The sequence below is a fragment of the Cetorhinus maximus genome, chromosome 1 (genome assembly GCF_964194155.1).
Source record: "Cetorhinus maximus chromosome 1, sCetMax3.hap1.1, whole genome shotgun sequence".
In the NCBI taxonomy this organism is placed as follows: Eukaryota; Metazoa; Chordata; class Chondrichthyes; order Lamniformes; family Cetorhinidae; genus Cetorhinus; species Cetorhinus maximus.
The window spans coordinates 198,230,379-198,247,470 of record NC_135879.1 but is presented as its reverse complement, the minus strand read 5'-3'; the positions used below and the strand labels follow the sequence as shown (position 1 = coordinate 198,247,470).

General features: G+C 45.5%; 1 protein-coding gene across 1 annotated transcript; it reads left to right on the top strand.

Annotated features, from left to right (window-relative positions):
- The first annotated feature begins 2,165 nt into the window (after positions 1 to 2,165).
- LOC144686391 (nuclear factor 7, ovary-like) lies at positions 2,166 to 14,872 on the top strand. Its single transcript, XM_078551541.1, has 6 exons — positions 2,166 to 2,589; positions 9,875 to 9,970; positions 12,231 to 12,464; positions 13,307 to 13,329; positions 13,599 to 13,714; positions 14,206 to 14,872. The coding sequence occupies exons 1-6, from the start codon at positions 2,413 to 2,415 to the stop codon at positions 14,751 to 14,753; spliced, it is 1,194 nt and encodes a 397-aa protein (XP_078407667.1). The 5' UTR covers positions 2,166 to 2,412; the 3' UTR covers positions 14,754 to 14,872.
- The last annotated feature ends 2,220 nt before the right edge of the window (positions 14,873 to 17,092 follow it).

Genomic DNA, 17,092 nt, shown 5'->3' with positions numbered 1-17,092 from the left:
CTCCACTGCATGTAAATTTGCACAGACCTGGTGTTTCTGAGCTTTCCCTTGTAAACCCGAAGCTGTTCAGTACCTTTCGAACTGTCTCTGCCAGAACTCCCATTGTTGTCATTATGTGGACCCTCAATGTGCTGTGGAAGAACTAGTGGTTGTTCAGTAGCTGTTGATATCATGTGTGTCTCACTGTCCCCTCACTGCGGTACTTTACAGTTTTGATCTTTGTAGCTGCAGTCGATCTGTTCCAAGGTCGTCACTCATTGGTCAATGATCTGTGGCCTCAGTTTCTCAAATTGTGGCTCCAGCACTGCCACCATGCATCGTGCTGTCACCAAGCTTTGGTGAAGTTTTACTGTTACCATGTCCTTTTGTCTTACCATACTTTGATGAGGCTTTGCTTATCCTATGACAGACTTGAGATAGTCTGTATAGTTTTACTTGAAACAATTTATTAAGAACTATTTACAAAGACCTCAGGGTAAGCACATGGTTTTCAGGACACAGGCTGTTCTGTGCCTTGTTCTCTGGAAGCCTCTTTGTCATCTGATTCCTGATGTCACTCTTACATCATTAATAACATAATGGTTTCATTAACATAACCATTAACTCATTACTCTACAGTGGAGACTGTTAGAGAGCTTCCTCCATTCAGCTCCATCAGAGGGGGAGAGGGAGAATATTAGAGAGCTTCCTCCATCCAGTCTGGACAGGGTAGATAGGGGGTAGCTGTTCCCATTGGCAGAAGGATCGAGAACCACAGGGGTGGTTTAAGGTAATTGGTAAAAGAAGCAAAAGCAATATAAGAAAAAAAACCTTTTTCACACAGCAAGTCATTAGATTCTGAAATGCATTGCCTGAGAGTGTGGTGGAGGCAGGTTCAATCGAAGCATTCATGAGTGAATTAGATAATTATTTGTAAAATTAGACAATTATTGTAAAATAATAGATAATTATTTGATTGGGCCTGTACTCATTGGAGTTTAGAAGAATGAGAGGCAACCTTATTGAAACATATGATTCTTCGGCAGCTTGACTAGATGCTGAGAGGTTGTTTCCCCTTGCGAGAGAGTCTAGGACCAGAGGGCATAATCTCAAAGGGGGTGCCCCATTTAAAACAAAGATGAGGAGGAATTTCTTCTCTGAGGGTAGTCAATATGTGAAATTCTTTACTGCAGAGGCTGGGTCGTTAAATATATTCAAGGATGAGATAAACAGGTTTTTAATCAGTATGGGAATCAAGGGTTATGGGGAAAAGGCAGGAAGGTTGAGTTGAGGATTATCAGATCAGCCATGATCTCAATGAATGGTGGAGCAAACTTGACGGGCCAAATTGCCTACTTCTACTCCTACATCTTATGGTCAAAGAAACAATGTGCAGGGTTAGGGGGAGAAGGCAGGAGAATGATACTGGGTGAAATGCTCGTTTGGAAAGCCGTTGCAAAGACGATGGGCTTACAAGCCTCCTATCCTCTTGTGATTCTGTCCATCATTGTTTCGAAGCTGGGCGGCGACCACTCGCTTTAAGGCTTCAGTGCGCATGTGCCATAAAACCAGCTGAGAAAACTCCAGCTCCCACGATGCCACACGCCAGTATAAATATTTTAATTTAATATTTTAATATTTTAATAAATATTTTAAAACGTTAGTTTGAACCCAAAACCTTGGTTTGTGTCTCCATTGAATATTGTAATCTTACATTCGTTGTTAAATTTCATTTTGATTGAGTGAGGCCGTTGGACTACATTTCCCAGGGTGCACGCCAAGCCGCGCCTGCGCAGTGGTGGCCCTGGCTGGTTGCCAAGGCAGTGGGAGTGGGAGTGGGTGGCGGAGCCTCACGGGGCGCAGGCAAGCAGGTTGGAGGAGTTTTTATTTCCGTCTGCCGACAGTAAATGGAACGTGAAAGGGGGCAGGTTAAAGGGGAGGGGACTCGGGAGCTGACAACGTGGAGAAAACCGTCGGGATGTCTACTGGAAGTAGTAAAATCAAAGTTCTAGCACGAAATTCTCACATTCCTATGTTATTTCCCCCCCCCCCCCCTGTCAACGCAAATCATCCTTAATTCAATATTTTTTAGTATATAGTGATTTTGATTTCCCAGGAGTGCATTGCCCTGGGTGATGAAGTAGTTTATAGTCCGATTATTGGTCTTGGGAAGAGAATAAAGTTCCCGTCCTCACCTCAAACTGTAACCCAACTAGTCGAGGAAGGTCCTCCTGCTGCTATTTTATTGGCTGTTCTCGGTGTCCATCACATTTTCCTGTCTGGTGGTTGGATAACTTTCGTGTCGATCAGAAAATAGACTGGGGACTTTCCTGGAAACAGGCCGCTTCCGCGTTGGGGCGTCAAAGGCCGTCCTTTCGGCGGGGAGGATACAGGCGTTTCGAAAATAATCTGTGTTTGCCAAAAGTCTGGAGGATGGGGGAGAAAGGAGAACCCGCCTGTGAGAAGGTTGGGAGGTGTACTGAACACGGTAAGAAGCTGGTCTACTTCTGCAGGCTGGAGAAACTGAAGGTGTGCAGCAAGTGTGCGATCACGGGCTCACACCGAGGGCACACGGTGGTGCCAGTGGAAGAGGCGCTAAGTGAGCTGAAGGTAGGTCACTAGTAGACACACAGAACTCGGGCTTACTTAGTGCTATCCACGGCCTTACAGGTAGCACCAGCCGCTACCGGTCACCCAATTGATGTGGGCAATTCTAGAAAGGCTCCATTCATTTCCCAGAGAAAAAGGTGGCGGACCTGAGAAAAAGGTGGCGGACCTGCTTCCTGAAACATTAGTCTTAATGACATATCAGTGGGGATCCCATGATGTTAAATAGGGAAAATTGAACCAGTGATGCTGAAGGAATATATCAATATACTTATATACCAAAAACAAAAGTACCTGGAAAAACTCAGCAGGTCCGACAGCATCTGCAGAGAGGAACACAGTTAACGTTTCGAGTCCGTATGACTCTTCAACAGAACTAAGGAAAAATAGAAAAGAGGTGAAATATAAACTGGTTTAAGGTGGGTGGGGGGGGGGGCGGGGGGTACAGGTAGAGCTGTATATGTATGTATAGAGCTATATATCATCCTGACTTAACTGATTATAGGATCATACCAGCACAGATGGTGGCATAGTGATAATGTCATAGGATGAGTAATCCAAACACCCAGCTAATGTTCTGGGAGCATAGGTTCAAATCCCACCATGGTAATTGGTGGAATTTGAATTCAGTTAATAAATTTGGAATGTAAATCCCAGTAATGGTGACTATGAAACTATCATTGATTTGTTGTAAAAACCCATCAGGTTCACTGGTGTCCTTTTAGGGAAGGAAATCTACCATTATTGCCTGGTCTACATGCATACCACGGCCTACATGTGACTCCAAACCCATGGCTCAGCTCCTCACACCTGTAAGGACTCCATCCCATTCTCTCAGTTCCTTCGCCTCCGTCGGATCTGTTCCAATGATGCCACTTTCAAAAACAGTTCCTCCGACATGTCTTCCTTCTTCCTTAACCGAGGTTTTCCAACCACGGTGGTTGACAGGGCCCTCAACCGTGTCCGGCCCATCTCCCGCGCATCCGCCCTCACACCTTCCTCTCCCTCCCAGAAACATGATAGGGTCCCCCTTGTCCTCACTTATCACCCCGCCAGCCCCTGCATTCAAAGGATCATCCTCCGCCATTTCCGCCAAACACATCTTCCCTTCACCACTCCTGGCAGCATTCCGCAGGGATCGTACCCTCTGGGACACCCTGGTCCACTCCTCCATCACCCCCTACACCTCAACCCTCTCCCACAGCACCATCCCATGCAACCGCAGAAGGTGCAACACCTGCCCCTTTACTTCCCCTCTCCTCACCGTCCAAGGGCCCAAACACTCCTTTCAAGTGAAGCAGCATTTCACTTGCACTTCCCTCAATTTAGTCTACTGCATTCGCTGCTCCCAATGTGGTTTCCTCTACATTGGAGAGACGAAACGCAGACTGGGTGACCGCTTTGCAGAACACCTTCGGTCTGTCCGCAAGCATTACCCAGACCTCCCTGTTGCTTGCTATTTCAACACTCCACCCTGCTCTCACGCCCACATGTCCGTCCTTGGCCTGCTGCATTGTTCTAGTGAAGCTCAACGCAAACTGGAGGGACAGCACCTCATCTTCCGACTAGGCTCTTTACAGCCTTCCGGACTGAATGTTGAGTTCAACAATTTTAGATCATGAACTCTCTCCTCCATCCCCATCCCCTTTCCGATCCCCCTTTTTTTCCCCCAATAATTTATATAGATTTTTCTTTTCCCACCTATTTCCATTATTTTTAAATGTACTTCCATCCATTGTTTTATCTCTACCTTTTAGCCTATTTCGATCCCTTCCCTTCACCCCACCCCACCCACTAGGGCTATCTGTACCTTGCTTGTCCTGCTTTCTACCCTTAATTAGCACATTCCTTAGATAATATCACCACCTTCAACACCTCTTTGTCTTTTTGTCTATGACATCTTTTGGCTATCTCCACCTATTACTGGCCCTCTATCCAGCTCTACCTGCCCCCCCACCCCCCTTAAACCAGCTTATATTTCACCTCTTTTCTATTTTTCCTTAGTTCTGTTGAAGAGTCATACAGACTCGAAATGTTAACTGTGTTCCTCTTCGCAGATGCTGCCAGACCTGCTGAGTTTTTCCAGGTATTTTTATTTTTGTTTTGGATTTCCAGCATCTGCCGTTTTTTGCTTTTATCCCATAGCAATGTGGTTGACTCTTAAATGCTCTCTGAAATGTCCTAGCAAGCCACTCAGTTCAAAGGGAATTAGGGATGGGCAACAAATGCTGGTGACACCTACATCCCGTGAAAGAATAAATAAAAATCAGCTCCATGTATCATATCACCTGAGGACCCAATAGATCATGTTGAGATGACTACTGTACTTTCCTTTCAGTGGGACAGATTCCATGTGTCCCAGCCACAATTCAGTAACTCGGCAATTTTTCACCAGGATTGGAACCTGGCCCTTCCTGTTTTGTGGTGCTCAGCACAATAACAAGTAAGATTCCATGCCCAAATACAGCAAGACCTGGACAATATCCAAGCAAGTAACACTTGTGCCACTTGTGCCAGGCAATGACCATCTCCAACAAGCGAAAATCCAACTTTGACATTCAATGGCATTACCATCACTGAATCCCCCACTATCAACATCCTGGGGGTTACCATTGGCCAGAAATTGAACTGGACCAGCCAAATGAATATTGTGGCGACAAGAGCAGGCCAGAGGCTATGAATCCTGCGATGAGTAACTCACCTCCTGAGTCTCCAAAACCTGTCCACCACCTACAAGACACAAGTCAGGAGTGCGATGGAATACCTGGATGAGTGCAGCTCCTACAACACTCGAAGCTTGACACCATCTAGGACAAAGCAGCCCACTTGATTGGCATGCATTCACAAACAAACATGGAGCTGTGCCTGGAGTCACTGTGGAGCATCCGCAAGGATGAAGTCTTTGTGGATAGCATGTACAGTGGGGTGGTCACACTGCAGGCAATGAGTGCACAGGCAGAAGAGGAATGGGTGACTGCCAGACAAAGTAAAAGCACTAGGCTGGTAGTGCAGGAGTTCCCTGGGTCCATCTCCCTCTCCAACAAATTTTCCATTGCGGATACTGCTGGGGGAGATGATTTCTCAGGGGACTGCAGCAAGAGCCAAGTCTGTGGCACCATGAGTGGCTCAGCTGCACAGGGGGTGGAGGGGAGAAAAGCGTGAGAGAGCAATAGCGATAGGAGATTCTATCGTAAGGGGAACAGATGTTTCTGCGGCCGCAGACATGACATCAGGATGGCATGTTGCCTCCTTGGTGCCAGGGTCAGGGATGTCACTGAGTGGCTGCAGGACATTCTGAAGGGGAGAATGAACAGCCAGAGATTGTGGCCCATATCGGTAACAATGTAGGTAAAAAGAGGGATGAGGTCCTGAAAGCAGAATATTGGGAGCTAGGAAATAAATTAAAAAGCAAGACCTCAAAAGTAGTAACCTCAGGATTACTCTGTGTCACGTGCTAGCACGATCAGGAATAGGAGAATAGACCAGATGAATACGTGGCTGGACAGATGGTGTAGGATGGAGGGATTAAGATTCCTGAGGCATTGGGACCAATTCTGGGGAAGATGGGACCTGTACAAGCTGGACGGATTCCACCCCAGCAGGTCTAATATCCTTGCAGGGTATTCGCTAGTGCTGTGAGGCAGGGTTTAAACTAGATTGACAGGGGGATGGGAACCTGAGTGAGGAGACACAAGAGAGGAAAACAAAGATAGGAATGAAAGACAGAAAAGTAGAAAGCAAAAGTGGAAAGCAGAGGAAATGGGCTCACAGCAAATAGGGCCATAGCACAAAAAAAGATGTGTAAAAATGTTAAAAAGACAAGACTAAAGGCACTGTATCTGAATGCATGGAGCATTCGCAATAAGGTAGACTAATTAACAGCACAAGTAGATGTAAACGGGTATGATATGATTGCAATTAGGGAGACATGGCTGCAGGGTGACCAAGGCTGGGAACTGAATATCCAAGGGTACTTGATACTTAGGACAGACAGGCAAAAAGGAAAAGAAAGTGGCGTTGTTAGTCAAGGATGAAAACAGTGCAATAGCGAGAGAGATATTGGCTCAGAAAATCTAGATGTAGAATCAGTATGGGTAGAACCAAGAAGCAACAAAGGGCAGAAAATATTAGTAGGAGTTGTCTATAGTCCTCCAAACAGTAGTGATAAGGTAGGGGAGGGCATTAAACAGGAAATTAGAGATGCATGTAATAAGGATGCTGCAGTAATCATGGGTGACTTTAATCTACATATAGACTGGGCAAACCAAACTAGCAATAATGCTGTGGTGAATGAATTCCTACAGTGTGTACGAGATGGTTTTTTTTAGACCAGCATGTCGAGGAACCGACTAGGGAACAGGCTATTCTGGATTTGGTATTGTGCAATGAGAAGGGTTTAATTAATAACCTTGTGCGGGATCCTTTCGGGAACAGTGACCATAACATGATAGAATTCTTCATTAGGATTAGTGAAGTAATCCAATCTGAGACTGGGGTCCTAAATCTTAACATAGGAAACTATGAAGGTATGAGGCGTGAGTTGGCTAAAATAGATGGGGAGCTTCATTAAAAGGTGGTTAGGCAATGGCTGATATTTAAGGAACGAATGTATGCATTGCAACAGTTATACATTCCTTTCTGGCGCAAAAACACAACAAGAAAAGCGGCCCAACCATGGCTAACAAAATAAATTAAGGATAGTATTAGATCCAAAGAGGAGTCATATAAAGTTGCTAGAAAAAGTAGCAAGCCTGAGGATTGGGAGCAGTTTAGAATTCAGCAAAGGAGGACCAAGAGATTGATTGATTAAGAGGGGAAAAATAGAGTATGGGAGTAAACTTGCAAGGAACATAAAAGGAGACTGTAAAATCTTCTATAAGTATGTAAAAAGAAAAAGATTAGTGAAGACAAATGTAGGTTTCTTACAGTCTGAAACGGGAAAGTTTATACAAGAAAACAAGGCAATGGCAGAACAATTAAACAACTACTTTCGTTCTGTCTTCATGCAGAAAGACACAAATAACTTCCCAGAAATAATAGGGAACCAAAGGTGTAGTGAGAAGGAGGAATTGAAGGAAATTAGTATCACTAAAACGATAGTGCTGGAGAGGTTAATGGAACTGAAAGTCGACAAATCCCCAGGGCCTGATAATCTACATCGCAGGGTACTAAAGGAGGTGACCATGGAAATAGTGCATGCGTTGGTTGTCATTTTCCAAAATTCTGTAGATTCTGGAACAGTCCCGGAAGATTGGAGGGTGGCAAATGTAACCCCACTTTTGAAAAAAGGAGGGAGGAAACAGCGAATTACTGACTGGTTAGCCTAACCTCAGTAGTAGGGAAAATGCTAGAGTTTATTATAAAGGATGTGATAACAGGAAACTTAGAAAATATCAATGGGCTTAGACAAAGTCAACATGGATTTATGAAAGGGAAATCATGTTTGACAAACCTACTGGAGTTCTTTGAGGACATAACTAGCAGAATAGACAAGGGAGAACCAGTGGATGTGGTGTATTTGGATTTTCAGAAAGCTTTTGATAAGCCCCACATAAGATGTTAGCATGTAAAATTAAAACATATGGGGTTGGGGGTAATATATTGGCATGGATTGAGAATTCATTAGCAAAAACAAATTTCCTGTTTCCAAACAGGAAACAGAGTAGGAATAAATGTGCCTTTTTTGGAGTGGCAGGCAGTGACTAGCGGGGTACCACAGGGATCAGTGCTTGGGCCCAAGCATTTCATAATATATATCAATGATTTGGATGAGGGAACCAAATGTAATATTTCCAAGTTTGCTGATGACACAAAACTTGGTGGGAAAGTGAGCGATGAGGAGGATGTTAAGAGCCTTCAAGGTGATTTAGACAGGTTGAGCGAATGGGCAAATACATGGCAGATGCCGTATAATATGGATAAGTGTGAAGGAGAAATGGAATGGCAGAGTATTATTTAAATTGTGATAGATTGGGAAATGTTGACGTACTAAGGGACCTGGGTGGCCTTGTACACCAATCACTGAAAGCAAGCAGTTAAGAAGGCAAATAGTATGTTGGCCTTCATTGCGAGAGGACTTGACTACAGGAGCAAAGATGTCTTACTGCAGCTGAACAGGGCCTTGGTGAGACCACACCTGGACAATTGTTTGTGGTTTTGGTTTCCTTACCTAAGAAAGGATATACTTGCCATAGAGGGAGTGTAGCGAAGGTTCATCATACTGATTCCTGGGATGGCAGGATTGTCATATGAGGAGAGATTGGGCCGAGTAGGCCTGTATATGCTGGAGTTTAGAAGAATGGGAGGGGATCTCATTGAAATGTTTAAAATTCTGATAGGGCTGGTGAGACTAGATGCAAGGATGATGTTTCTTCTGGCTGGGGGGGTCTAGAACAAGGGGTCACAATCTCAGAATATGGGGTAGACCATAGGACTGAGATGAGGAGAAGCTTCTTCACTCAGAGGGTGGGGAACCTATGGAACTCTCTACCACAGAAGGCTGTGGAGGCCAAGTCACTGAATATGGTTAAGAAAGAAATAGATAGATTTCTGCACTATTATGGCATCAAAGGGTATGGGGAGAGCACAGGAGTACGGTGTTGAGATAGAGGTTCAGCCATGATCATATTGAATGGCAGAGCAGGCTCAAAGGGTCAAATGACCTACCCCTGCTCCTATTTTTATATGTTTCTATTCACTCCCTCCACCACCGACGAACAGCGGCAGCACCGTGTACCATCTACAAGATGCACTGCAGGAACTCACTAAGGCAGCACCTTCCAAACCCACGACTGGTACTATCTAGAAGGACAAGGGCAGCAGACAGATGGGAACATCACCACCTGGAAGTTTCCCTCCAGGCCACTCACCATTTTGGAAATATATCGCCGTTCCTTCACTGTCGCTGGGTAAAAATCCCGGAACTCCCTCCCTAACAGCACTGTGGGTGTATCTACATCACATGGACTGCAGCAGTTCAAGAAGGCAGCTCACCACCACCTTCTCAAGGACAATTAGGGATGGGCAATAAATTCTGGCCAAGCCAGCGAAGCCCACATCCCATAAGTGAATAAAAAAAAATGATTTGGTGCAGACTGATAAAGTCTAGGCTTTCTCTGCTCTTTAAGGTCAGTACCACACTGGTTGTGGTCAGGTAACTCAGTACAGCCCAGGGATAGAATTTGATGTGGTTTTTAGGAATTGTTTGTGGCCTCTCCCCAATGTTTGCTGGAAATGTTCTTCTTGCCCAACAGAATTTTCAAGCAATTTTTTTTTTTGCTTTAAACAGGAATTGCTGTCTGCACGCTTGGTGAAGTTAGAAGCAGAGAGTTTGGAGCAGACCTCAAGATTGGGGGAGATTGAGCACAACATGACAGCAGCCCAGGTAAAGAATTCCAGGTGTGCACAGATAATTATCTCCCATCCCCTCTCAGTGCTGGTTAACAAATTTGATTGAATTTTTTGAGGAGGTGACCAGGTGTGTAGATGAGGGTAGTGCAGTTGATGTAGTTTACATGGATTTCAGCAAAGCCTTTGACAAGATCCCACATAGGAGACTTAGAAAGAAGGCAAATGTACATGGCATACAGGGTAATTTGATAAGGTGGATTCAAAATTGGCTTAGTTGTAGGAGACAGAGGGTGATGACAGAAGGCTGCTTTCGTGACTGGAAGCCAGTGTCCAGTGGCGTACCACAGGGGTCTGTGCTGGGTCCCCTATTATTCGTCATTTATTTAAACGACATAGATAACTATGTGGGGGGGTAGGATTAGTAAGTTTGTGGATGACACAAAGATTGGCCGGGTGGTTAACAGTGAGGTTGAGTGGCTTGGGCTACAGGTCAGGTGTTTCTCACGTGTCGGTGCAGACTCGAAGGGCCTCTTCTGCACTGAGATTCTGTGTGGTTCTACGTGTGCAGGTCACCCGTCAGTACTTCAGCCAGGTGGTTCATTCTTCTCATGAACCCAGCCAATGGGTAGCAGCAGGATATTTGATATTACATGGGGCATATAGGTGCTGAGCTTCTCAATTCCCTGCAGTGATTTGGGCCAGGAGTCCTGTCTGACTTTTCTCCTCCCCCTTAACACCCAGGGGCACTTAAATAGTGTTCTATCTCTTGACCCCAGCTAAGATCAGCTAAATCAGCAGAGCCTAGGGACCTTCCTGGCCTGTGTGGCTCTAGGTGGGGCATTCAGGCACTGTAACATTATGGGAGAGGGCTTATCACATTTTTACCTGTGGCAGAATCGAATAGAGAGAGCACGGATTTACGAAAGGGAAATCATGCTTGACAAATCTACTGGAGTTTTTTGAGAATGTAACTGGTAGAGTTGATAAGGGGGAGCCAGTGGATGTGGTTTATTTGGACTTTCAGAAGGCTTTCGACAAAGTCCCACATAAGAGATTAGTGTGTAAAATTAAAGCGCATGGGATTGGGGGTAGTGTATTGAGATGGATAGAAAACTGATTGGCAGACAGGAAACAAAGACTAGGAATAAACGGGTCTTTTTCCGAATGGCAGGCAGTGACCAGTGCGGTACCACAGGGATCGGTGCTGGGACCCCAGCTATTCACAACATAAAGTAATGATTTAGATGAGGGAACTAAATGTAATATCTCCAAATTTGCAGATGACACAAAGCTGGGTGGGAGGGTGAGCTGTGAGGAGGATGCAGAGATGCTTTAGTGTGATTTGGACAAGCTGAGTGAGTGGGCAAATGCATGGCAGATGCAGCATAATGTGGATAAATGTGAGGTAATCCACTTTGGTAGCAAAAACAGGAAGGCAGATTATTATCTGAATGGCTATAAATTGAGAGAGGGGAATGTGCAACGACACCTGGGTGTCCTCGTACACCAGTCACTGAAGATAAGCATGCAGGTGCAGCAGGCGGTAAAGGCAAATGGTATGTTGGCCTTCATAGCCAGAGGATTCGAGTACAGGAGCAGGGATACCTTGCTGCAATTATACAGGGCCCTGGTGAGTCCACACTTGGAATATTGCGTGCAGTTTTGGTCTCCTTATCTGAGGAAGGATGTTCTTGCTACAGAGGGAGTGCAGCGAAGGTTTACCCGACTGATTCCTGGGATGGCGGGACTGACATATGAGGAGAGATTGAGTCATTTAGGATTATATTAGCTGGAGTTCAGAAGAATGAGGGGGATCTCATAGAAACCTATAAAATTCTAACAGGACCAGACAGGGTAGATGCAGGAAGAATGTTCCTGATGATGGGGGAGTCCAGAACCAGGGGTCACAGCCTGAGGATACGGGGTAGACCATTTAGGACTGAAATGAGGAGAAATTTCTTCACCCAGAGAGTGATGAGCCTATGGAATTCGCTACCACAGAAAGTAATTGAGGCCAAAACATTGCATGTTTTCAAGAAGGAGTTAGATATAGCTCTTGGGGCGAAAGGGATCAAAGGATATGGGGAGAAAGCGGGAGCAGGCTATTGAGTTGGATGATCAGCCATGATCATAATGAATGGCCTACTCCTGCTCCTATTTTCTATGTTTCTATGGGAGGCCGGAGATTATGATTTGAAAAATGATGAGTCACTGAGGCAGTGAGAACAGGCTCCTTGGTGTATACTAGTCCCTCAGACCAAGCCTAAATTGTGAATTTTTCCATTTTGTATCAGGAAGAAGCTGAGATGCTCCAGCAACAAGTGCAAGAAGATTTTGCCACTTTGCGGAGCTTCCTAGACTCAGAGGAGAAAGTTTTGATAAAGTGGATAGCCACTGAGAAACAGCATGTCCTGGAGGAGCTGGAAAGGCTAAAAGCAGAATGCTTGGAGAGGGCTAAGCATCTGAGTTTGCTGATGGATCCCTTTAAGGCAGTGCTGCAGAGCACCAACATGAGTGACGCGTTGAAGGTAACCTGTTGTGAGCCCAAGGGCAGATGACTGTTTATTTTTCCTGCCCTATTTTTATCAATTCATTAAAAGAAATGAAACAAAATGTTTTTGTCTTTTCTGCGCCTGCCGTTAGTTTAGCACCAGACATTACATCTGTAATGTGCTGTCCCTGGGAATGGAGAGGCCGTGAAAGGAGAGGAAGAGTCCTGCGCACCAGAATTTAGCTTGAACAAAATCTTGTTCCCCATTCAAGTTCAACATCTGACACCCTGCACCATCGGAAGAAGGATGCCCTCACCATTTTACCTTCCTTGAAATTTGAGCCCAAATCTTGGGTGTTGTGGGAACACTGTCCTATCCAAGACATGCAGTATTCTGATTTGGGTATTTAACCCCAGCAAGGATGAATGAATGGTGACAATAACCTGGAATTTCCCATCAATGCCATTGTGGAAGCACCATCACCACACAAACTCCTGTAGTTCAAGGAAAAGGACACCATCCCCTCCTCACTGGAACTATGGATGGGCAATAAATGCAACCTGGCCAGAATTGTCCACAAACATTTATTAAGAAAAAAAATAGGAGAACAAGATTTGACTGTCCCTCCTAGGCCCCCCACCAGAGATGAGATTTTTATTCTCTCCAGGCTGGATTTTAATGGCAGTGGCAATGATGCTGAGTGCCTTTGGCACTTTGTCTTTATCAGGCAGCATTGTGTTTATCAGGCAGCATCTTTTTATGTTTCAGTCAGTTGCTCCTCCCAGGTAGTTGATGGGGATGCTGGGAGATGGTGCAGTCACCAGGGCTTTATCAATATTTCATACCCAGTTTTCTCAATTTATTTTTTTCTGTTTCAGGTGCTGAACATTTCCTCTGATGGGTGAGATTAAAGTATAACTCTGCATTTTGTTTCATTTCAGTTTATGCCTTTTTCTTTTCACCTCTGTCTTTCTTTCTGTTTTTATCTGTCATGTACTGTGTTATGATCATTTTCTCCCCTCAATATATTTCTAACTCAGCCTGTCTATGTTCTCTTGCACTGTCTATTTATCTCTCCTTCTACCTCTATTTTCCTCAATTTCTCCATGTGTCTCAGTGAAGCTATTCCCATGTTTTCTGTAAATTAATCAGCTAACTGTTTCATCACAGATCCAGTCATCCTTGTGAAACAGCGAATGACCCCATTCTGCGTTTTGAGGCTGAGAAATTTTGTGGTCCACTGCAATACAAAGTTTGGAAGAGGATGTTGCAAATAATTCAGACAGGTAATGAAATAATTTTTAATCCCAGCTTCTTCTGGTGAGAATTTTAATTCCCTTCTCTTTTTCTCATCCTCAACACTTGCTGTATGAGAGCTACAGTCGCTCCATACTGAAAACAATCAACAAACATTCTCTAGTAGGATCTACAGACTGCAGTGTAATGCCCATCAGCACTCGAGTTCCAGCACAAATGAGACCAAATTGAAGTCAATGGAAAGGAAAGTTGGATGGAGGACAATTAAGGCTGCCAATGCATTATCTCCCAATTTTCACAACCTCTTCCCCCCCCACCTCTGACCAAAATGGATTTTTAACTATTGGAATTCTCTTTTCAGCACACAGTTCAATGGGGAATAGAGACTTCCATGTAGCACACATCTGATTCCAATAGGACAAATGGACTAACGTGAAGGCATCCTTTTACAAGATTCCCCCATTTTTTTTTTCTCTGACATTTGCTGACTGATTTTCTGTTGTGGTGTTTTTTCATTCAGTGCCTGAAGCTTACATCTTTGACCATTTGACTGCTCACCCTCACCTTGAAATCTCAACAAACCGACGGTCAGTGATTCCTCGCCATGAAGCTTTGCCAGTTGATTACTCAAATGGCCGATTCGACACCTCCCTTTGTGTTCTTGGCACCGAGGCAATTTCAACGGGGAAACACTACTGGGAAGTGACCGTCAACAAGAAGGCCAAATGGGATCTGGGAGTTGCTTACAGCTCTGTACCCCGTCATGGGGATATTTTCTACCGGCCTAGCAGAGGCATCTGGTGTTTGACATTGCGAGATGGCTATCGCTATGAGGCCTGTGATGAGCATGACATCCAGCTGGAGGTCCACCGCAATCCGGGCCGCATTGGTATCTACGTGGACTATGAGGGTGGGGTGGTGTCGTTCTTCGATGCCGAGACGATGCAAATGCTCCATGCCTTTCGAACCCATTTCACAGATCAGCTTCTGCCACTGTACAGCCCATGCATGATGGAGGAGGTGGTCCCGGGTGACCAGCGACTCACCATTTTCAAATTGAATGTGTGATGTCATTGAGGACTGTATTCCCTGTTTTGTGCTGTTGGGGTTTATCAAGTGAGAGTGTCACTACTCATTGTTCATGGATATTGGCCCCAAATGTAAACAAAATAAAGCTTTGTTTTACTATGTTGTGTGTCTCTGTTCCTTCTCTCCTTTGAACAAAGAACAAAGAAAAGTACAGCACAGGAACAGGCCCTTCGGCCCTCCAAACCTGCGCCAATCATATTGCCTGTCAAACTAAAATATTTTGCGCTTCCGGGGTCCATATCCCTCTATTGCCATCCTATTCACGTATTTGTCAAGCTGCCTCTTAAACACCACTATCGTACCTGCTTCCACCACCTCCTCTGGCAGCAAATTCCAAACACTCACTACCCTCTGTGTAAAAAACTTGCCCCGCACATCTCCTCTAAAGTTTTCTCCTCTCACCTTAAATCTATGTCCCCTAGTAATTGACTCTTCCACCGTGGGAAAAAGCTTCTGACTATCTACTCTGTCCATGCCACTCATAATTTTGTAAACTTCTATCAAGTCGCCCCTCAATCTCCGTCGCTCTAGTGAGAACAATCTGAGTTTCTCCAACCTCTCCTCATAGCTAATAACCTCCAGACCAGGCAGCATCCTGGTAAACCTCCTCTGCACCCTTAAACCTCCTCTGCACCCTCTTCTTTGTTTCTTCTCCCCTTTGTTGATGCTGCTATTATTAGTTTGTGATCAGGAATGTTTCGCTTCTCATGGTCCCAGCTAGGCTGCTTGGAGTTGTCACCTGTTAGATTCTAAATGCTTCATCTAAGCAGCCCATGCTTCATGTGAGCCTGGCTGGTAACTGGTGACTGGGAATTCAATAATTGAAGCAGTAACTGAAACATGCTCACTTTTCTGTAGGAGCCAGTGGATAGTGATCAGGAGTTAATTTTCACTGCTCTTAACCCAGGAGGGCTGCAGATGATTACTGTGATTATCTCTTTTTGCAGATTAGTTAACACAAATTCGGCATGGAACCCAGGTCATTCCTTTTCTGTGACACTCAATATCACAGCAGGCAGGGCAGTTACTAACAGAGTAAGGAGCCAGAGTACAACTTCAGACACCATGACGGTATAGTGGCTTAAGCAACTGATGGAAAGAAAGACTGAACATGGGAATAGCTTATGTTGCAAAGGGGGCATTCACGGTCAAAGCTGACCTGTTTCTGCAGGAGTGTGCGATACCGCATCTCAGCTACTACAGGCAATGGTCACGATGGTGATCCCATGGGCCATCGATCTGGTCGGGAGGAAATGACTCACATTCCTCCGGCCTGGGTATTCTGCTGCGGGGAGGCAACTTCATCGTCTCCGAGGTTAAGGAGGTGGTGGGCGGGTGCCTCCTCGTAGCAGACGTAATGTACAAGAATGCTGCACTCCGGTTAATTAACGTGTACACTCCGGCACACAAGGGCAAGCGGCTGGCGGTCTTTCAGCAGCTCCCACTGCGACCTCCAGGCCGGTCATTCAGGCGGTGACTTCAACTGCATCATCGATGTGGCTGGACGATCTGGTAGGGCCGTCAGCAGATTGGACGCTACGTCCAGATCCCTGATGGAAACAGTAAAGGATGCCAAGCTGCACGACATCTTCAGCAACCCTGCTGACTGAGTGCAGCGTCGATACACCTGGTCGTGGCCAGATGGGTCCATCTGTTCCAGGATAGACTTCCTGTTTGTGTCCCGTACGTTCACAGTCAGATCCACCGACGTCAAGCCTTCTCTGACCACTGCGTGCTTCTGGCTGACTGTCACTTAGAGGAAGACCAGAGGGTTGGCAGGGGGGCATAGAAGCTGAATGTGCAACTGCTGACCCCACAGAACATTGAAGAGCTCAAGAGGGATTACAAAGGTTGGAGAACCGTGAAACCCCTCTTTGAGCCCCTGACACACTGGTGGGAAGCGATCAAAGAAAACATCAAACAGCAATTGGACCCAACTGTTCCACACTAACATCAGTAGTGCAGTCTCAATCAATAGGTGGGAATCAGATAGGTTTCCTATTAAATCTGGAGTCAGGCAGGGCTGCCCTCTTTCCCCTGTCCTGTTTGTGTGTTGCATAGAACCCTTTGCTGAGTCCATCAGGACGGATCCGGGCATAAGAGGAGTGATGATCCCAGTCAGTGGAGGCACTCAGGTCAAAGCCTCCCTGTACATGGACAATGTCGCTGCCTTCTGCTCGGATCCGCTGTCGATGCACAGACTGATCCACATCTGCGACCAGTTCGAACTGGCCCCGGGAGCCAAGGTAAATAGTGGGAAGAGCGAGCCCATGTTCTTTGGGAACTGGGCTGACCGATCCTTTGTCTCCTTCACTATC